Here is a 15,877-nt window from a genome sequence, read left to right as displayed (position 1 = left end):
ACTTCCAGCTACGCAAGGGGAAGTGACTTGCGCAAACCCACCCGCAGAGAACAAGCCGCGGTCAGGGCCAGGGCCTGGGCTTGGCTGCAGGGGTCGGCGTCCGGGCTCTTCCCAGCTGGAGGTGAATGGGGTCTGGGGACCTAGGCTCTTCCTCCCCAACAGGCAGGTGGGCCGGTTTCCAGAAGACCAGGCTAGGTGGCAGGACGAACCGGGTCCCCAGCAGATGGGACAGGGCACAGGGGATCTGACTTTCAGAGGACGCCTGCTTGGTAAGGACACGTGACTCTCACCAGCTCCTTTCATCCCTGAGGGGCGGAGGGTGGGGGGTGGTCTCCTCATTTTACAACTGAAGAAACTGAGGCTCAGATAGGCTAAGGGGACCATGACCAGGATTCAAGCCCAGGTCTGAGGCCGCCACCCACAGTGTCTGTCCACAGCGCCCCACCTTCAGGGTCCCCACCGCTCCAGCCCAGTGAGCAGAGCAGCCCTGCTGCCACAGTCTCTTTATTTCCATCTCAGTCTCCCCTGCCTGCCCATTCCTGGGGCTCCAGGCCCCAAGCTCAGCAGCAGAGAGTTTATAAATAAATAAATTACAAAAGCGGGCAGGGAGTGGCCTGGCCAGCCCTCCCGGGGCTGTGGCTCAGTGCTCGGTGAGTGACAGCCGCAGGATCCGCTGTAAGTCCTCCTCCTCCTGCTGCCCGCGCCGCTCCCGCTCCTCCTGCTCCCGTGAAGACAACTCCAGGGCCAGGCGCAGCTGCTCTTCAAAGCTGGGTGGGCCGGGGGCTGGGGGTGTCCTGGGAGGGGATCCTGGGCCCCTGGGCTCTGTGGACAGCCGCAGGCTTTCCTGGAGGGCCCTTCCAGGCAGGGCAGGGGAGGAAAGAGCAGGCCAGTGAGCGCCAAGGCTGGGGCAGAAGCCGAGGGGCTGGGGACCGGCTTTGGAGGACAAAGGCAAAGACAGGGTGGCAGGGAGAGGAGACAAGGCAGGGCCCTGCTTCCCCACCCCTCACACCACCTTTGGTGGCAGATAGCGCTGCTGACAGAGGGTGGCCTTGCAGAGGGCCTGGGGTCCTAGCACCTTCCTGCTATCCCCCTCCCCGCCAAGCCAGGGCTGGGGGGACAGGGACCCAGCCAGCCCCATGAGGGGCTCACCGCTCCAGCTGAAGCTGTTCCTCATAAACCGTGGCCTGGGGAGGAGGACGGGCACCGGGCCGGGTGTTGGTCAGGGCTTCCCAGACGGTCACCTGCAGCCACCAGAGCCCACAGCTGTCACTTCTGCCCTGTGGCTGCAGAGGCCAGAGCCCACCCCCTGCACAAGTCCCACCTGCTCCGCCTCAGTGCCCGCTTCAAGCAGGCTCTGCTGGATGGCGAACTGCAGGAGGTCATCATCCTCGTCTCGGAGGGGCTCGCTGCGCTCCGTGCCCAGCACACTGTACCCCTCGGGCACTTCAAACACGGTGGGATCCACCTCGCACGGGAAAGGGTTCCCTAGGCAGGTGGCAGAGGGGCCACGCTCAACCCGCGGGGCTTGGTGACCAGAGAGCTGTGCAGGCTCCCTCTTCCTACCGTGGGGGTACCTGACGCGGTGACAGCAGGGCTGGGGGCCGGCACCCACACGGAGCTCAGGGGCTCGTCACAGCCACAGAGGTTGCTGAAGGTGATTCGGGCATTCAGCACGTGGAAAAGGGGAATCTCTGTGAGGAGACAGCCACACCTGAGCCCTGGCGGAGAGCCACCTGTGCCTCCAGCCCCTGCAGCTCTCCAGGGACTGCGCTGAGGGGAGGGCACCATGCCTGAGGCCCTCCCACTGCCTGGGCCCAGCCTCTCACCAATTTTGACGGGGAAGCCAGGTGGAAGGCGCAGGGTGATGAAGTCGCGCAGCTTGGCAAAGTGAGCGTTGCTGATGGCCATTAGGTCGATGATGGGCGTCACCTGGTCACCCAGGGAGAGCGGGTGCTCTTCACTCAGCCACAATGTTGCCTTGAACCTACCCAGCCGACCACAGGACATGGGTGAGGCACCGCTGGTGGCGCTTCCACTGAGGACTGCCCTCTGGTTCGTGGGCAGCTGCCTTTACCCACCTTCTGCCTGGCCTGGAGTGCCCTGCTCTGCTCAGATGCCACTGCCCAACTCCCCTGGGAGCTGGTGTCCTGGCCACATGGCCCAAGCTGCCCTCCTCCCTGGGCCCAGGCTGGGGCTCCTGAGAATTTCGTACCAGCTCATCTGGTCTGGACAAAGAGGCCAGGTGCCAGGCTGTGGGCTTCTCTCTGGGCCTGGCCCACAGCCCCATTTTCCTCCTCAGCCCAGAGCTGGCCACCAGCTCACGTGTTGCCAAACTTTTATGTCCAGCACACCGCAGGGCAAGACTGCCAGGGTTCGAATCCCAGCGACTGTTGGGTGGCTAAGAGAATCCTCCTGAGATGGTGGGGAGAGCGCTAGGCTTGTGCAGGCACTGTGCCTGCTGTTACCGCCTACACCTGCTCAGGGCTCCTCACGAGGTAAGAGCGTTAACTGTTCTGTTCCACCAAGGCAGACGCTCCACTCCCAGGCCACGTCACTGGGGGCCCTTCCCACTGTGCCACGCTGGCCCCAGCAGGTACTCATGAAATTCAATAGAAAACCATACATGGGTGGCACCATCCATTCATCAAAGACAAGCTACCGGTTCTCTGTGCCAAGCCCCTTGTTAAGGGCTGAGGACCATGGATAAGGCAGACATGACTCCTGCCCTCCAGGAGTGGAGTCCAGAGAGAAGCCAGCTGAGGGGTGGGTCCCTCACTATGACAGGCCCAGAGAGGGGTCTGCAAGAGCCCTCGTCCCGAGGCAAGTCCCCAGCCAGCTCTCAGACCTCACCTCTGTACTTTGCTGGACATCTCGATGGGGCGGCCTATGTTCCGTGACTCCAGGCTGAAGCTGGGGTCGAAGTACTCCTCAGGGGAGATGGCTGTGGGGTTGGTGGGGCTGGCTGCCTGCTGCACGGGGGCCTGCATGGGTCCCAGGGCAGACTCAGCGATCAGGGCGACAGAGGGCGCCCTCCCGCCCAGGCTCGGCCCCCTGCCGGCCCTGTCTCAGCCCAGCCCCAGCTCACCCCGGTGTGGGAGGAATGCTGCTGGGCCATCCCCAGGAAGGACTGGAACGGAGTCTTCCCCGCTACGGAGAAGGGGTGGGAGCCGGTGAGGGGACACTATGCTTGCATTGCCCCCGCCCACCTCCACCCTGGGAGCCTCCTGTCTGGGGGAAGGGGGGCAGATGGGAACGGGGAGGCCTCCCAGCTCACCCCGGGAAACTCTGGCCCCTGACCCCAGGCCAGGGTGACCCCACCACACGGTGTGACTGGGCAGCAGGCAGGCGCACCTGGGTTTACCTTTGCTCCTCGACTTGTCCTGATCAGAGAGGTGCTCTGTGCGTGTGCGTGTCACCAGCTCCACGTTGGTGGCACTGTACACCTGGGGAGCAGGGGATACGGGGAGCTGGGGGCTCAGAGCCTGATCCCCACACTCAGCCTCACCAGTGCAGAACCCAGGTCCTCCTGTCCCAGAGACAGATGAGATCTTGCTCCCCAAAATGGAGGAGGTGGCAGGGTCTGAACCCTGGGAAGTCACCAATGAGGAGATGCAGCCCCAGGGTCAAGAGGAACACACTCCTCTTTTGATCTCGGTACCCTGGGTAGGGACCCGTGATGTGGGTGAGCCCTATGTACTCCGCAGGGGCTGGGCACTCAAGCCTGCTGAGTTCCCACAAATGCTCAGGGTTTCCAGAGCCCAAGGGATACTCTGGGATGGATGTGGAGAGGAGCTGAGTTCCTGGACCTCATCTCCTACCCCCAGCCCCCCACCCCTAGCCTCTCCTGCCTTGGCCTCGTAGCCGCTAACAGTTTCCATCTTCTCAGACCGCCAGCCCCAGATACCACATTTGTTCCTGAAACAGACCAAACAGGAGCTGGTGAGGACCTGCACCCTCACACCCTGGCCAAAGCCTTCCTTTCCAAAGCCCCCTCCAATCAGCCTGCCCGGGGTGCCCAATTCTGAGGGTCCCTTCTCAGTATGAAACATGGAGGACCCCTGAAGAGGGTGCCTGGACAGCAGGGGACACTTGAGCATGGACTTGAGGCTAGAAGACACTGAGGAATTAGCATGAATCTTGTGAGGTATGATAGTGTCGGGGCTGGGTTTAAAAACATCCTTGTCTTTTAGAATTGTGCAGAAGCATTTACTAGAAACATTAGGACATCTGGGATGAGCTTTGACATACTCTAGGAAACATTTTTAAAAAAGGTAAGGAAGGATAGATTCAATAAGATTGGCAAGATGTTGATAAATGTTGAAGCTGGGTGATGAGTAAGTATATTATCTCTTCTTTCATATATGTTTGAAATTTTCCAAAATAAAAAGCTAAAATAAAAGTATGTCAGTTGGAGACTCCAGTATCCCACTTTCAATAAGGGACAGAACAACTAGAAGATCAACAAAGAACCAGAAGATAAGAACACTACAGCTAGACTTCATAAACAGGTTAGAACACTCTACCCAATAACAACCACACACATGCTTCTCATGCGCACACGGGGCACTCTTCAAGGCCATATACTAGGCCATTAAGAAAATCTCAATAAGGCCGGGTGCGGTGGCTCATGCCTGTAATCCCAGCAGTTTGGGAAGCTGTGGGAGGTGGATCATGAGGTCAGGAGATCGAGACCATCCTGGCAAACATGATGAAACTCCGTCTCTACTAAAAAATACAAAAAATTAGTCGGGCATGGTGGCGGGCACCTGTAGTCCCACCTACTTGGGAGGCTGAGGCAAGAGAATGGTGTGAACCTGGGAGGCGGAGCTCGCAGTGAGCAGAGACATTGCCACTGCACTCCAGCCTGGGCAACAGAGTGAGACTCCGTCTCAAAAAAAAAAAAAAAAAACTCAATAAAATTGAAAGGATAGAAGTCATACAATGTATGTTTTCCAACCACAATGGAATGAAATTAGAAATCAATAGCAGAAAAAAAAAACCTTTGGAAACTCACAAATATGTGGAAAGTAAACAACACACTCCTAAATAGCCAATGTCTCAAATAATAAATCAAAAGAGAAATCAGAAAATACTCTGAGATAAACAGGAATAAAGACACAACATATCAAAACTTATGGCCGGGCGCGGTGGCTCACGCCTGTAATCCCAGCACTTTGGGAGGCTGAGACAGGCAGATTGCTTGAGCACAGGAGTTCGAGACCAGCCTGTGCAACATGGTGAAACCCCATCTCTACTACAAAACAGAAAAAATTAGCTGGCGCCTGTGTTCCCAGCTACTCAGGAGGCTGAGGTGGGAGGATCACTTGAGCCTGGGAGGCGGAGGTTGCAGTGAGCTGAGATCACACCACTGCACTCCAGCCTGGGCGATGGAGTGAGACCCCATGTCAAAAAAAAGAAAAGACAGACATGCCTGGAAGTGTAAATGTAATATGTGTGAATGCCTATATTAAGAAAGAAGATCTCAAATCAATAACCTTAACCTAAACTTCCATGTTAAGACAATGGAAAAAGAGCAAACTAAACCAGAAAGAACAGAAAGAAATAATAAATATTACAGTAAAGATTAATGAAATAGAGAATAGAAAAATAATAGAGAAAATTAATGAAACCAAAAACTGGCTCTTTGAAAACATCAACAAAATTGACAAACTTTTAGCTAGGTTGACCACAGTGGGCAAAAAAAGAGAGAGAAGACTTGGCTGGGGGCAGTGGTTCACACCTGTAATGCCAGTGCTTTGGGAGGCCAAGGCAGGAGGATTGTTTGAGGCCAGGAGTTCAAAAGCAGCCTGGATGACATAGTGAGACCACATATCTACAAAAAAAGAAAATTAGCTGGGCTTGGTGGTGCATGCCTGTAGTCCCAGCTACTTGGGAGGCTGAAAGATCACCTAAGCCCAGGAGTTCAAGGCTGCAGTGAGCTCTTATCATGCCACTGCACTTCAGCCTGGGTGACAGAGTAAGACTCTGTCTCAAAAAAAAACCAAAAACAAAAACCTCAAATTACTCACCAGAATCAGAAATGAAAGAAGGGAGCAACAGAAATAAAAAGCATTATAAAAGGATATAATGATAGCTGTATGCCAACAAATTTTATAATTTAGATGAAATGGACAAATTCCTAGTGAGACACAAACTACCAAAACTAATCTGAGAATAAATAGATAATCTGAATAGATGGATAACAAGTCAAGAGACTGATTGGTAAATATAACAACAAAAAACTATATATACACACACACACACATACACACACGCTCAGGCCCAAATGGCTTCACCACTGAATCCTACCAATCTTTTGAAGACAAATTAATACCAATTATTTGCAAACTATTCAAAAAAATAGACAAAGAGGTGACATTTCCCACTTCAGTTTATGAGGCATCACCCAGATACCAAAACCAGACATATATCACAAGAAAACTACAGACCAATATCGCTTATGAATATGGACACAAAATCCTCAATAAAATGTGAGCCAACCAAATCTAGCAACATATGAAAAGAATTATACACCACAACCAAGTAGAACTTATCACAGGAATGCAAGGTTGGTTCAATATCCATAGGTCAATTGATGTAATGTATCAATAGAATTTTTTAAAAAATCACATGATCATATCAATAAACACAGAAAAAGCATTTCACAAAATCCAACATCCTTTCATGATAAAAACACTCTAAAAATGAGGAATGGAAGGGAATTACATTAACCTGATGAAGGGTATCTACCAAAAACTCACAACTAATATCATACTTAATGGTAAGACTGAATGTTTTCCCCCTAAGATCAGGAACAAGACAAGAATACAAGGATGTCTGCTCTAGCCACTTTTATTTTCTTTTTTACTTATTTATTTACTGTTTTAGATGGAGTCTTGCTCTGTCACCCAGGCTGGAGTGCAGTGGTGCAATCTGGGCTCACTGCAACCTCTGCCTCCTGGGTTCAAGCAATTCTTGTGCCTCACTCTCCCAAGCAGCTGGGACTACAGATGCACACCACCATTCCTGGCTAATTTCTTTTTGTTTTTGTATTTTTATAGAGATGATGTTTCACCATGTTGGCCAGCTTAGTCTCAAACTCCTGACCTCAGGTGATCTGGCTGCCTCGCCTCCCAAAGTTCTGGGATTACAGGCGTGAGCCACTATGCCCAGCCTGCTGTAACCTCCTCCCGCCTTTTTTTTTTGAGACAGAGTCTTGGTCTGTCGCCCAGGCTGGAGTGTAGTGGCACCATCTTGGCTCACTGCAAGCTCTGCCTCCCGGGTTCATGCCATTCTCCTGCCTCAGCCTCCTGAGTAGCTGGGATTACAGGCGCCCGCCACCATGCCCGGCTAATTGTTTGTATTTTTAGTAGAGACGGGGTTTCACTGTGTTAGCCAGGATGGTCTCGATCTCCTGACCTTGTGATCCACCTGCCTCAGCCTCCCAAAGTGCTGGGATTACAGGTGTGAGCCACCGCACCCAGCCTCTAACAACCTTTAATCAATATTCTACTGGAAGTTCTAGTCAGAGCAAGTAAGCAAGAAAAAGAAATAAAAGGCATCTAAATTGGAAAGGAAGAAATAAACCTAAATCTATTTACAGATAACATAATCTTACATGTTAAAAAAAATACTGAGGAAAGGAATCCACTAAAAATCTACTTGAATGAATGAGTTTAGCAGTGTTGCAGGATACATGGTCAGCATACAGAAATCAATTGTAATTTTATACATTTGCAATACACAATCAAAAAAATTAAGAAAAACATTTGATTCATAATTGTATCAAAAAGAATAAAACCCTTAGTTGCCGGGCACAGTGGCTCACATATGTAATCCCAGCACTTTGGGAAGCTGAGGCAGGCAGATCACCTGAGGTCAGGAGTTCAAGACCAGCCTGGTCCGACATGGTGAAACCCTGTCTCTACTAAAAATGCAAAAATTAGCCAGGAGTGGTGGTGGGCACCTGTAATCCCAGCTACTTGGGAGGCTGAGGCAGGAGAATTGCTTGAACCCAGGAGGTGGAGGTTGCAGTGAGCCTAGATTGTGCCACTGCACTCCAGCCTGGGCAACAGAGTGAGACTCCATCTCAAAAACAAACAAACAAAAACAACAACAACAAAAAAAACAGAATAAAACACTTAGGAATAAATGTAACAAAAGAAGTGCAAAGCTTACACTCTGAAAACTATAAAATAATATTGAAAGAAATTAAAGAAGATCCAAATAAATGGAAAAATATCCCATGTTCATGGATTAGAAGACTTAACATTGTTAACATGGTACTATTCCCCAAACTGCTTTATAGATTCAGTGCAATTCCTATCAGAATCCCAGCTGACTGTAGAAATTGACAAGCTGAATCTAGAATTCATATATTCTGCCTACACTGGGTTGTGAGAAAAAAGAAAATATAATTCATATAAAATGCGAGGGTCCCAAAATACTGAAATAACCCTGAAAAAGAAAAACAAAGTAGGAAGACTCACACTTTCCAATTTCAAAACTTACTGCAAAGCAACAGTGATTAAGACAGTATAATACTGGCATAAAGACAGACATGTAGACCAATGGAACTAATGTGGGAATCAGAAAGTAACCCATTTATCTATGGCCAACTGATTTTCAACAAGGGTGACAAGACCATTCAGTGGGAAAAACATAGTCTTTTCAACAAAAGGGGCTAGGACAACTGGATAGTCACATGCAAGAGAACCTTCCACTATACACAAAAATTAACTTAAAATGGCTCAAAGACCTACGTGTAACAGCTACAATTATAAAACTCTTATGACTCAATAATCAAAAGATGACCCAATTTTTTAAACGAGTAAAGGGATAGGTGTGGTGGTTCATGCCTGTAATCCCAGCACTCTGGGAGGCCAAGGTAGGCAGATCGCTTCAGCCTAAGAGTTTAAGACCAGTCTGTAGGCTCTATCTCTACAAATAACTAAACAAAATAATTAAATGATATAATAAAATAATTACAAATAATTTAAAAATTAGCTGGGCATGGCAGCATGCCCCTGTAGTCCCAGCTACTTAGATCACTTGAGCCTGGGAGGTGGAGGTTGCAATGAGCCATGATCACGTCACTGCACTCCATCCTGGGTGAAAGGCCAGACCCCATCTCAAAATAAATAAGTTAATTAAATTAAATAAAAAACGAGTAAAGGATCTGAATAGACATTTCTGCAAAGAAGATATACAATTGACCAATAAGCACATGAAAAGATGCTCAACATCATTGGTCATCAAGGAAAGGCAAATCAAAATCACAGTGAGCTATCACCTCTCACCCACTAGGCTGGCTAGATTCCAAAAACAAATGAGTGAATAATGACAAGTGTTGATGAGGATTTGGGGAAACTGGAACCCTCACATGCTGCTGGTGGGAATGTAAACCAGTACAGCTCATTTGGTAAACAGTCAATTAAACAATGAGTTATCAGTAACCTAGCAATTCCACTCTTAGGTATATACCCAAGAGAAATGAAAACATATGAAACAGAAATTAAAACATATGTCTACACAAAAACTTGCACATGAATACTTAAGAGTGGCATTATTCATAACTGCCAAATAATGCAAATAACCCAAATGTCTATCGATGGGTTAATGAATAAACAAGATATGGTATATTCATACAATGGCCACAAAAAGGAAAGAAGTAGTTACATGCTACAACTTGGATGAACCTTAAATATATTATACTAAGTGAAAGAAGCCAGACACAAAAGGCAACATATTATAAAATTCCATTCATATGAGAACTCAGAGTAGGGAATTCTACAGAAACAGAAAGTAGATTAGTGGTTGCTTAGGACCGGGAGAGGGGATGAGGAGTTTGGTGACGAGTTAGCTAAAGGGTGGGGGGTTTCTTCCTGAGGTGATAAAAATGTTCTAAAATTGACTGTGGTGATGTACAAATCTGTGAATAAATATACTAAAAGTCATTGAACTGTATGCTTTAAATGGGTGATCTTACATGGTATATGAGATTATATCTCAATAAAGCTTTTTTTTTTTTTTTTTAAGTGTTTCCACTGACTGTTAAGGCAAGAGGGGGCATGTGTTGTCAGAGAAACTCTTGCTGGAAGGGTCAGGTTCCTAAGCTACCCACAAACGATTCTGCCCCCAACACAGCCACACCAACAACAAGCCAACATTGGTGCAAAGAGCTGCTGTGAACCACAGCCGAAATCTTTGCCTTAAAGGGAAAACATATGGGGTCAGAAGTCAAGAAACTGGGGACATCTTGACCTGACCCCTCCCCACAAACATGGCCACAGGAGCCCAACCACTCCCACAGTCTGAGAGAGACATGGGCTGCAGCAACCCACCTGCCCCTGAGCAGCCCCTGGTGAGTGAGCCCAGAGGCCTGAACCAGGATCTTCAAGGATCGCCCTGCCCTCATTAATGGTGGCTCTTGCTATCCGTGCCCATCCCACCCACGGTGTGCCAGGCCCCGACCGACCTCTCAAAGGCCACATTACGAGTGTCCAGGTGGGTGGAGACGATAGGAGAGGTGAGGCGACTGGCCACATGCTCCTCGCTGGGCCGCATGGCGGCCAGCAGTGCTTCGGGCTCCTGCAGAGCGAGCCCCAGCGTCTCCACATGCACCACCTGCCGGTCATGGTCCACCTCCATCACCAGGGCTCCTGCCTCTGCCGGCAGGTAGGGGTGGACAGAGGGGGTGCAAATCAGTGCTGGGTGCCAGCAGTGCAGAGAGGGCGATCATGTACCCTCAGCCACCTGCTGCCAAGTGGGTCAGCCTTGGCCCCTGGATCCCACTCCATCCCCAACCTCAGCTTCCACATCTGGAAAGTGGAGAGAAAGGGCAGCACCGTCCTCCCAAGCCGTGGGAAACCCGAGAGCCAAGGAGCTGCAGTGAGTGTGTGCAGAGCTCACCCTGGCCCTTGAAGATGAAGCTCCTCCGGCCCCGCTGCCAGGTCATGTGCTCGAAGCCCAGGAGACTGGTGTCTACTCGCAAGCTCTCACCCCGCTTCCACACGCGGTACACATCACTTGGGCACATCTTGGACACAAGGGGCACTGCAGGGTACACAGGGGTCACTGGGGGTCTTTCCAAAGGCCCCACCCCAAATCCCTGGGAGCCCAGAGGTCCCTACTCACCCCAGCTGGTGAACTCCCACTTCATCTCCACGTAGAAATCAGGGGCCTAAGAGAAACCAGAGCTGCTCTTCAGGGCCCTGCCTGCTGCTGGATCCAGCAGGCCTGGGAACCCCTTGTCCACAGCCAGCCCAGCCCTTCATTAGGTCTTTTTTTTTTTTTTTTTTTTTGAGACTTGCTCTGTCACCCAGGCTGGAGTGTAGTGGTGCAATCTCGGCTCACTGCAACCTCTGCCTCCCTGGGCTCAGGTGATTCTTCCACCTCAGCCTCCCGAGTAGCTAGGACCACAGGTGTGTGCCACCACTCCCAGCTAATTTTTGTACTTTTTGTAGAGATGGGTTTCGCCATGTTGCCCAGGCTGGTCTCAAACTCCTGGGCTCAAGTGATCCGCCCACCTTGGCCTCCCAAAGCGCTGGGATTACAGGAGTGAGCCACAACACCTGGCCCTTCATCAAGTCTTGACTCACTGCTATGGCTCAGCTACGCCCAACCACTCTGCCCAGGAGAGGATGGGCCAAGTGGGGCACTACGATTGTCTTTGGGCAATGAGGCTGTAAGGTGGAGGCAATGAGGCTCCACCTGGAGGTGGAGGTGGAGGGCCAGCTTCAACCTGGCCATGAGCCTGTGCAGAGCCCTGGGGGAGACTTTGCTTCCACTGGGTCTCACAGTCCTACTCTGTAAAGGGGGCACAGTGACTCCCTCCGAGGCTGCCCCTGGGGTAGGGGGTATAAGGTAGTATGCTCTGCCAGCCAGGCCCCTCCGCGTGCTTCCAGAAGGGTGCATAGTAGCAAGTATTCCAGGGGCTCAGGCCATAATCCACGGAGTCAACCTTAAGTCCCCTCTCCAGGTAATCTGCATTCTTCAGGAGGCCCAAAGCTGGCAAGGCTTCTCTTCCAAAGGGCCCAGTCTCTCCCACATGAGCCTGGCCGTCTCTCTTTCCTACCTGACCCTGGGCTGGGGTCAAGATAGACAGACCTAGACAGACCTCCTCGCTGGTGGCAGGAGGCACACTGCACAAACTGGGTGCCTTTCCAAGGCCAGGCCTGGCACAGTAACCAGGGTGGTGCCCTGCCATGGTACCCCACCTCCATAACTGTGCCCTGCTGTACCTGGCGAAGTTTGTTGAGCAGTTCCGGAATGCCTGCCAGCCTCTGCGTGGCCCTCTGGTAGTCCCGATACTGGAGCACCAGCTGCACCATCTCCGGGTCTCCAGTGCTGACTGCCTCCTGCAGGACTGCGGGCACCAGGCTGCTGAGGGGAGCCCTCCAGATGACCCCAGGCCTGGCTGCTCACTGCCCCCCGCCTGCCAGCCTCAGGGGGAGCCCCTAGTCCTCTGCAGTACCTGCCCAGCCCTGGCGGTTCTCTTTGCCCACGTTGGCATTGTGTCGAAGGAGCACTCTCACGGACTCCAGGTTTCCCAGAGACACGGCCAGCTCCAGTGGGGTCCGCCCGCGGGGGTCCTCCTGTTCAATGTCGTGCTAGGGGAGACGGGACACTCACAAAGGGCAGGAGAGAAGAGGGCAAGGCAGGGAGGCTGCCAGGGCGGGCAGGGTTGGGAATCGCTGTGGGAAATAAGGACGGCAGACGGACCAGGGAGATGGCAGAGGGTGGCCTGCGTGTCCTGGCAGGGGAGAGGAGGGGGCAGGAGGGAGGGCAGGGGCAGAACGGGGGTCTGGCGGCGGGGCCTGGTCAGGCAGAGGTGCAGGATGTCAGGAGTTTGGCGGAGCCTGGGGACCAGGATCAGAGTTCTTGTTCTCAGCTTGGGTCAGCAAGGATGCGAAGCGAGTTCGGGCGAGCAGGGCAAGGCCCAGCGCAGGGGAGAGGAGGCCAGAGGCTCAGGCGCGAGGGGCCGGTGACCTGGGCTTGGGATCGTGCAGGGGAGGAAGGCCCAGGATGTGGCTGCGGAGCTGAGCAGGGGCAGGCGGCCTCCAGGACGGAGGCCACAGCCTTGGGTGGGGGATCCGGGGGACGGGCCGGGTGCCCCAGCGGGGCCTCACCTGGTGGCTGTGCAGTGCGGCCTCCAGTTCGCGATGCCGGTTCGCCCAGACGAGCCGGTGCAGCGGGAAGGTGGGGCCCGGGCTGGCCATGCTGGGCCTCAGCGCCGCATCCCGGCCCCGCCTCGGCTTCGGGCCTGGCACGGCCCCCTAGCCTCCCCTCCGAGCCGCGCCCCAGCTGCGCCCCCCGCGGCCCCCGCAGCAGTAGCGGCGGCGGCGGCGGCGGCGGCAGCGCGGGCGGCAAGGAGGGCGGGGCGGGCGGCGGAGCGGGCGGGGCTGCGCCGGGCCGGGGCGGGGCTTCTCGTGCGCCCCCGTTCCCCCGCAACCATGGCAACCGCGGCCAGGCCAGCGCGCGGCAGAGCAACCGCGGGCGCCCGAGGAGATCCCGGGCCTTGGGTCTGCGCCCCGACCTCGGTCGGGCCCGGGTCCGCTGGGGCGGCCTGGAGGGCGGTGCCCGGTTACAGCTCCGCCCGCGGCCCGCAGGAGGCGCCCCGAGCCCTGCGCAGATCCCCGGAGCCGGGTCCGGAAAGAGAAGGGCACTGGGCGGGCACTGGGCCCCTGGGTCGTGCACGCGCGTGCGCGGCGTGCCGCGGTCCTGCTGCAGCCGTGATACCTGCGTTTCCCTCGCAGATCCCCTCGCTCACCCCGGTCTTCCTACCCCAGGTCCCGCGGTCACCGACTCTGCTGAGGGGTGCGGGTGAAGTGGGGCGCCCCGGCTCCCCTCGCATCACCGAGCACCTGGCCTGGAGACGAGCAACGAGCAGACGCCACTAAGTGCTCGCCGGCTGAGCGGGAAGCACCTTCCCCTGGGACCTGGCCGGTGTCTGCAGGCCCAGCGATGCGGGAAGGCGGCCCCTGGGGCCCTGAAGTCAGGGATAGGAGTTCGGGGAGAGAGTGGCGCAGGCCCAGGCAACTGCAGAGTCGCCCGGCGGAGGACCGCCCGCGGCGAACGGCTACCTTCGCCCGCCGCACGAGTCCCTTTTGCAGAGGCTGCGCTTGGCTGCCAGCGTCAGGAGAGGAAGGCGAGTTTCGAAATCAGGGCCGGCCCCTCCACCCACACCGGAACTAGGGTGCAGGCCTCCGTCAGCTCAGTTCCGGCCCTTGATTACTGGAGGCCCAGCCTGGGGTCTCGGGCCCTGCTTTTGCTAGGTGGCCAAGGCTGACTGACCCTGTACTCTCCGTTTCCCTACGTGGAACATGATTGAGGAGGGCCAGCTAGCTTGAGCATCACTTCCTGCTGTAGGGTGTCCTCAGTTCTGAGACTCTGGGCTGGAAGGCCTGATTGCCATTTTTACCCTGCCTTCTCCCTGTAGTCACATGGCGCCTGTGCCATCTGGGATCACTTTGCCACCCCACGCTATGGTGTCATCTGTGAGGTCCTGGGGTTGATAGCAGCCGGAAAGCTTCTGAGTGCCCAGAGCTCACTTGCTCACCACTGCTGCAGCCCTCCCTGGCCACTTTTCTCAGAGGCCATCCCTTCCCTGAGCCCTCTCCAAACTCAACCCCGACCGGACTTTCTTGGTTCCGGCCTCTCCTGATTTCTGCCATCTTGAACATGGCTCCCCACTGGCCCTTAATTCCATGACAGTGCCTTCTCAACCCTCTTCCACGGCCTCTTCTCTCTCCCTGACCCCCACGTCCCTGGGAGAGAGCCTGTCCGTTCCCATTGTCACCCTGATGCCACCCCCAGGTCCACATTTCAGCTTACTCCTGGACATCTCTGTGCCCAGGGGTCCCATGCTATCCCATCAGTATGTCCGAAGCCAACCCAACCACACCTACCCTCTTCCCCAGACTCCTGCATCGCTCAGCCCCAAGTCCAGCGTGTTTCTGCTGGACCACGTTCTTCCCGTCTGGCCTCTTTTCATCTCTTCATCTCCCACTGCGGCGGTTTGTCTCCCTGTCTCCTGTCCTTCACCTCCCTCCCCACATCCTGCACTCAGTAACCAGGCAATCACTTTAGAGCCAGCTCTCACCATCCTCAGCCCTGTTCTGCACCTTCAAGGGCTCCCTGAGCATGGCAGGTCTGGACTTCATGTCGTTTGTATCTTCATTCTGCAGTCCCCGAGCACACACCTGGCTCCGGGCTAGGTTAAGCCTGGCATTCAGTGCCTCCAGGCATGGCTCCTTCCCATAGTCCTCCAGCCAGCCTGGGCCATTCATGAGTGCCTGGCTCTTCCCTGCCTCAGAAATGTCCTCTCTCCTTCCCACACCAATGCTGGAGGCCTGGCTCAAAGGCCATTGCCCCTGACTCTGGTATTCAGCCCTGAGTACCCTGCCCAGCTGCCTGCCTCCCTTCTCTGCCTGGCATGCTGTGCTTTGGCCATGGGCCCCAGCCATGCCCAGCAAAGCCCTGTGTGGAGTGGGCAGCAACACGTATCTATCTCCCAGTTTAGTCACCCCAGGGGCTAGGGCAGGGACGTGGGGAAAGGGAAGTTGACCAGAAGCCTCTGGGTAGAGGAGAGGCCTAGTGCTGGGGTTCCCCTCAGGCTTCAGGGACACCTATTAGGGCTGTGCAGTGAGGCCAGAGAGGAGGCTGAAGCCAGAGATAGCCAAGGGCCCAGAGGCTGCGGTGTGACCTAGAGGGAAGAGGTGCCTTGTGACTGTTTCTGGGGAGGGGCCTCAGCTTGGTGCCTGCTGTGCAGGGGTGTTCTGTGGGCCTGAGACGGTCCCAGTCAGCCCAGACACTACGCCAGGCTTAACACTGTTGGCACCTCTTCCTGCTTACCTGGGAAGTGGCAGAAGATGCC

At 54.2% G+C, this 15,877-nt stretch overlaps 1 protein-coding gene across 2 annotated transcripts; it reads right to left on the bottom strand.

Moving 5' to 3' along the window:
- Positions 1-473: 473 nt before the first annotated feature.
- Positions 474-15,769, bottom strand: ANKRD13D (ankyrin repeat domain 13D). Of its 2 annotated transcripts, none has more exons than XM_030811310.1 (15): positions 13,131-15,769; positions 12,476-12,611; positions 12,243-12,367; positions 11,137-11,182; positions 10,912-11,055; positions 10,478-10,667; positions 3,849-3,915; positions 3,362-3,443; positions 3,086-3,147; positions 2,851-2,981; positions 1,827-1,984; positions 1,575-1,691; positions 1,322-1,485; positions 1,150-1,241; positions 474-844 (listed from the first exon to the last, which is right to left on the bottom strand). In XM_030811310.1, the coding sequence occupies exons 1-15, from the start codon at positions 13,218-13,220 to the stop codon at positions 505-507; spliced, it is 1,944 nt and encodes a 647-aa protein (XP_030667170.1). In that variant the 5' UTR covers positions 13,221-15,769; the 3' UTR covers positions 474-504. The 2 variants fall into 2 exon arrangements, with proteins under 2 accessions (XP_030667170.1, XP_003273969.2); XM_003273921.3 differs by having other exon boundaries at positions 489-854.
- Positions 15,770-15,877: the final 108 nt, after the last annotated feature.

Source organism: Nomascus leucogenys, chromosome 4, assembly GCF_006542625.1.
Source record: "Nomascus leucogenys isolate Asia chromosome 4, Asia_NLE_v1, whole genome shotgun sequence".
Classification (NCBI taxonomy): domain Eukaryota; kingdom Metazoa; phylum Chordata; class Mammalia; order Primates; family Hylobatidae; genus Nomascus; species Nomascus leucogenys.
This window is presented reverse-complemented; position numbering and strand designations above follow the sequence as displayed.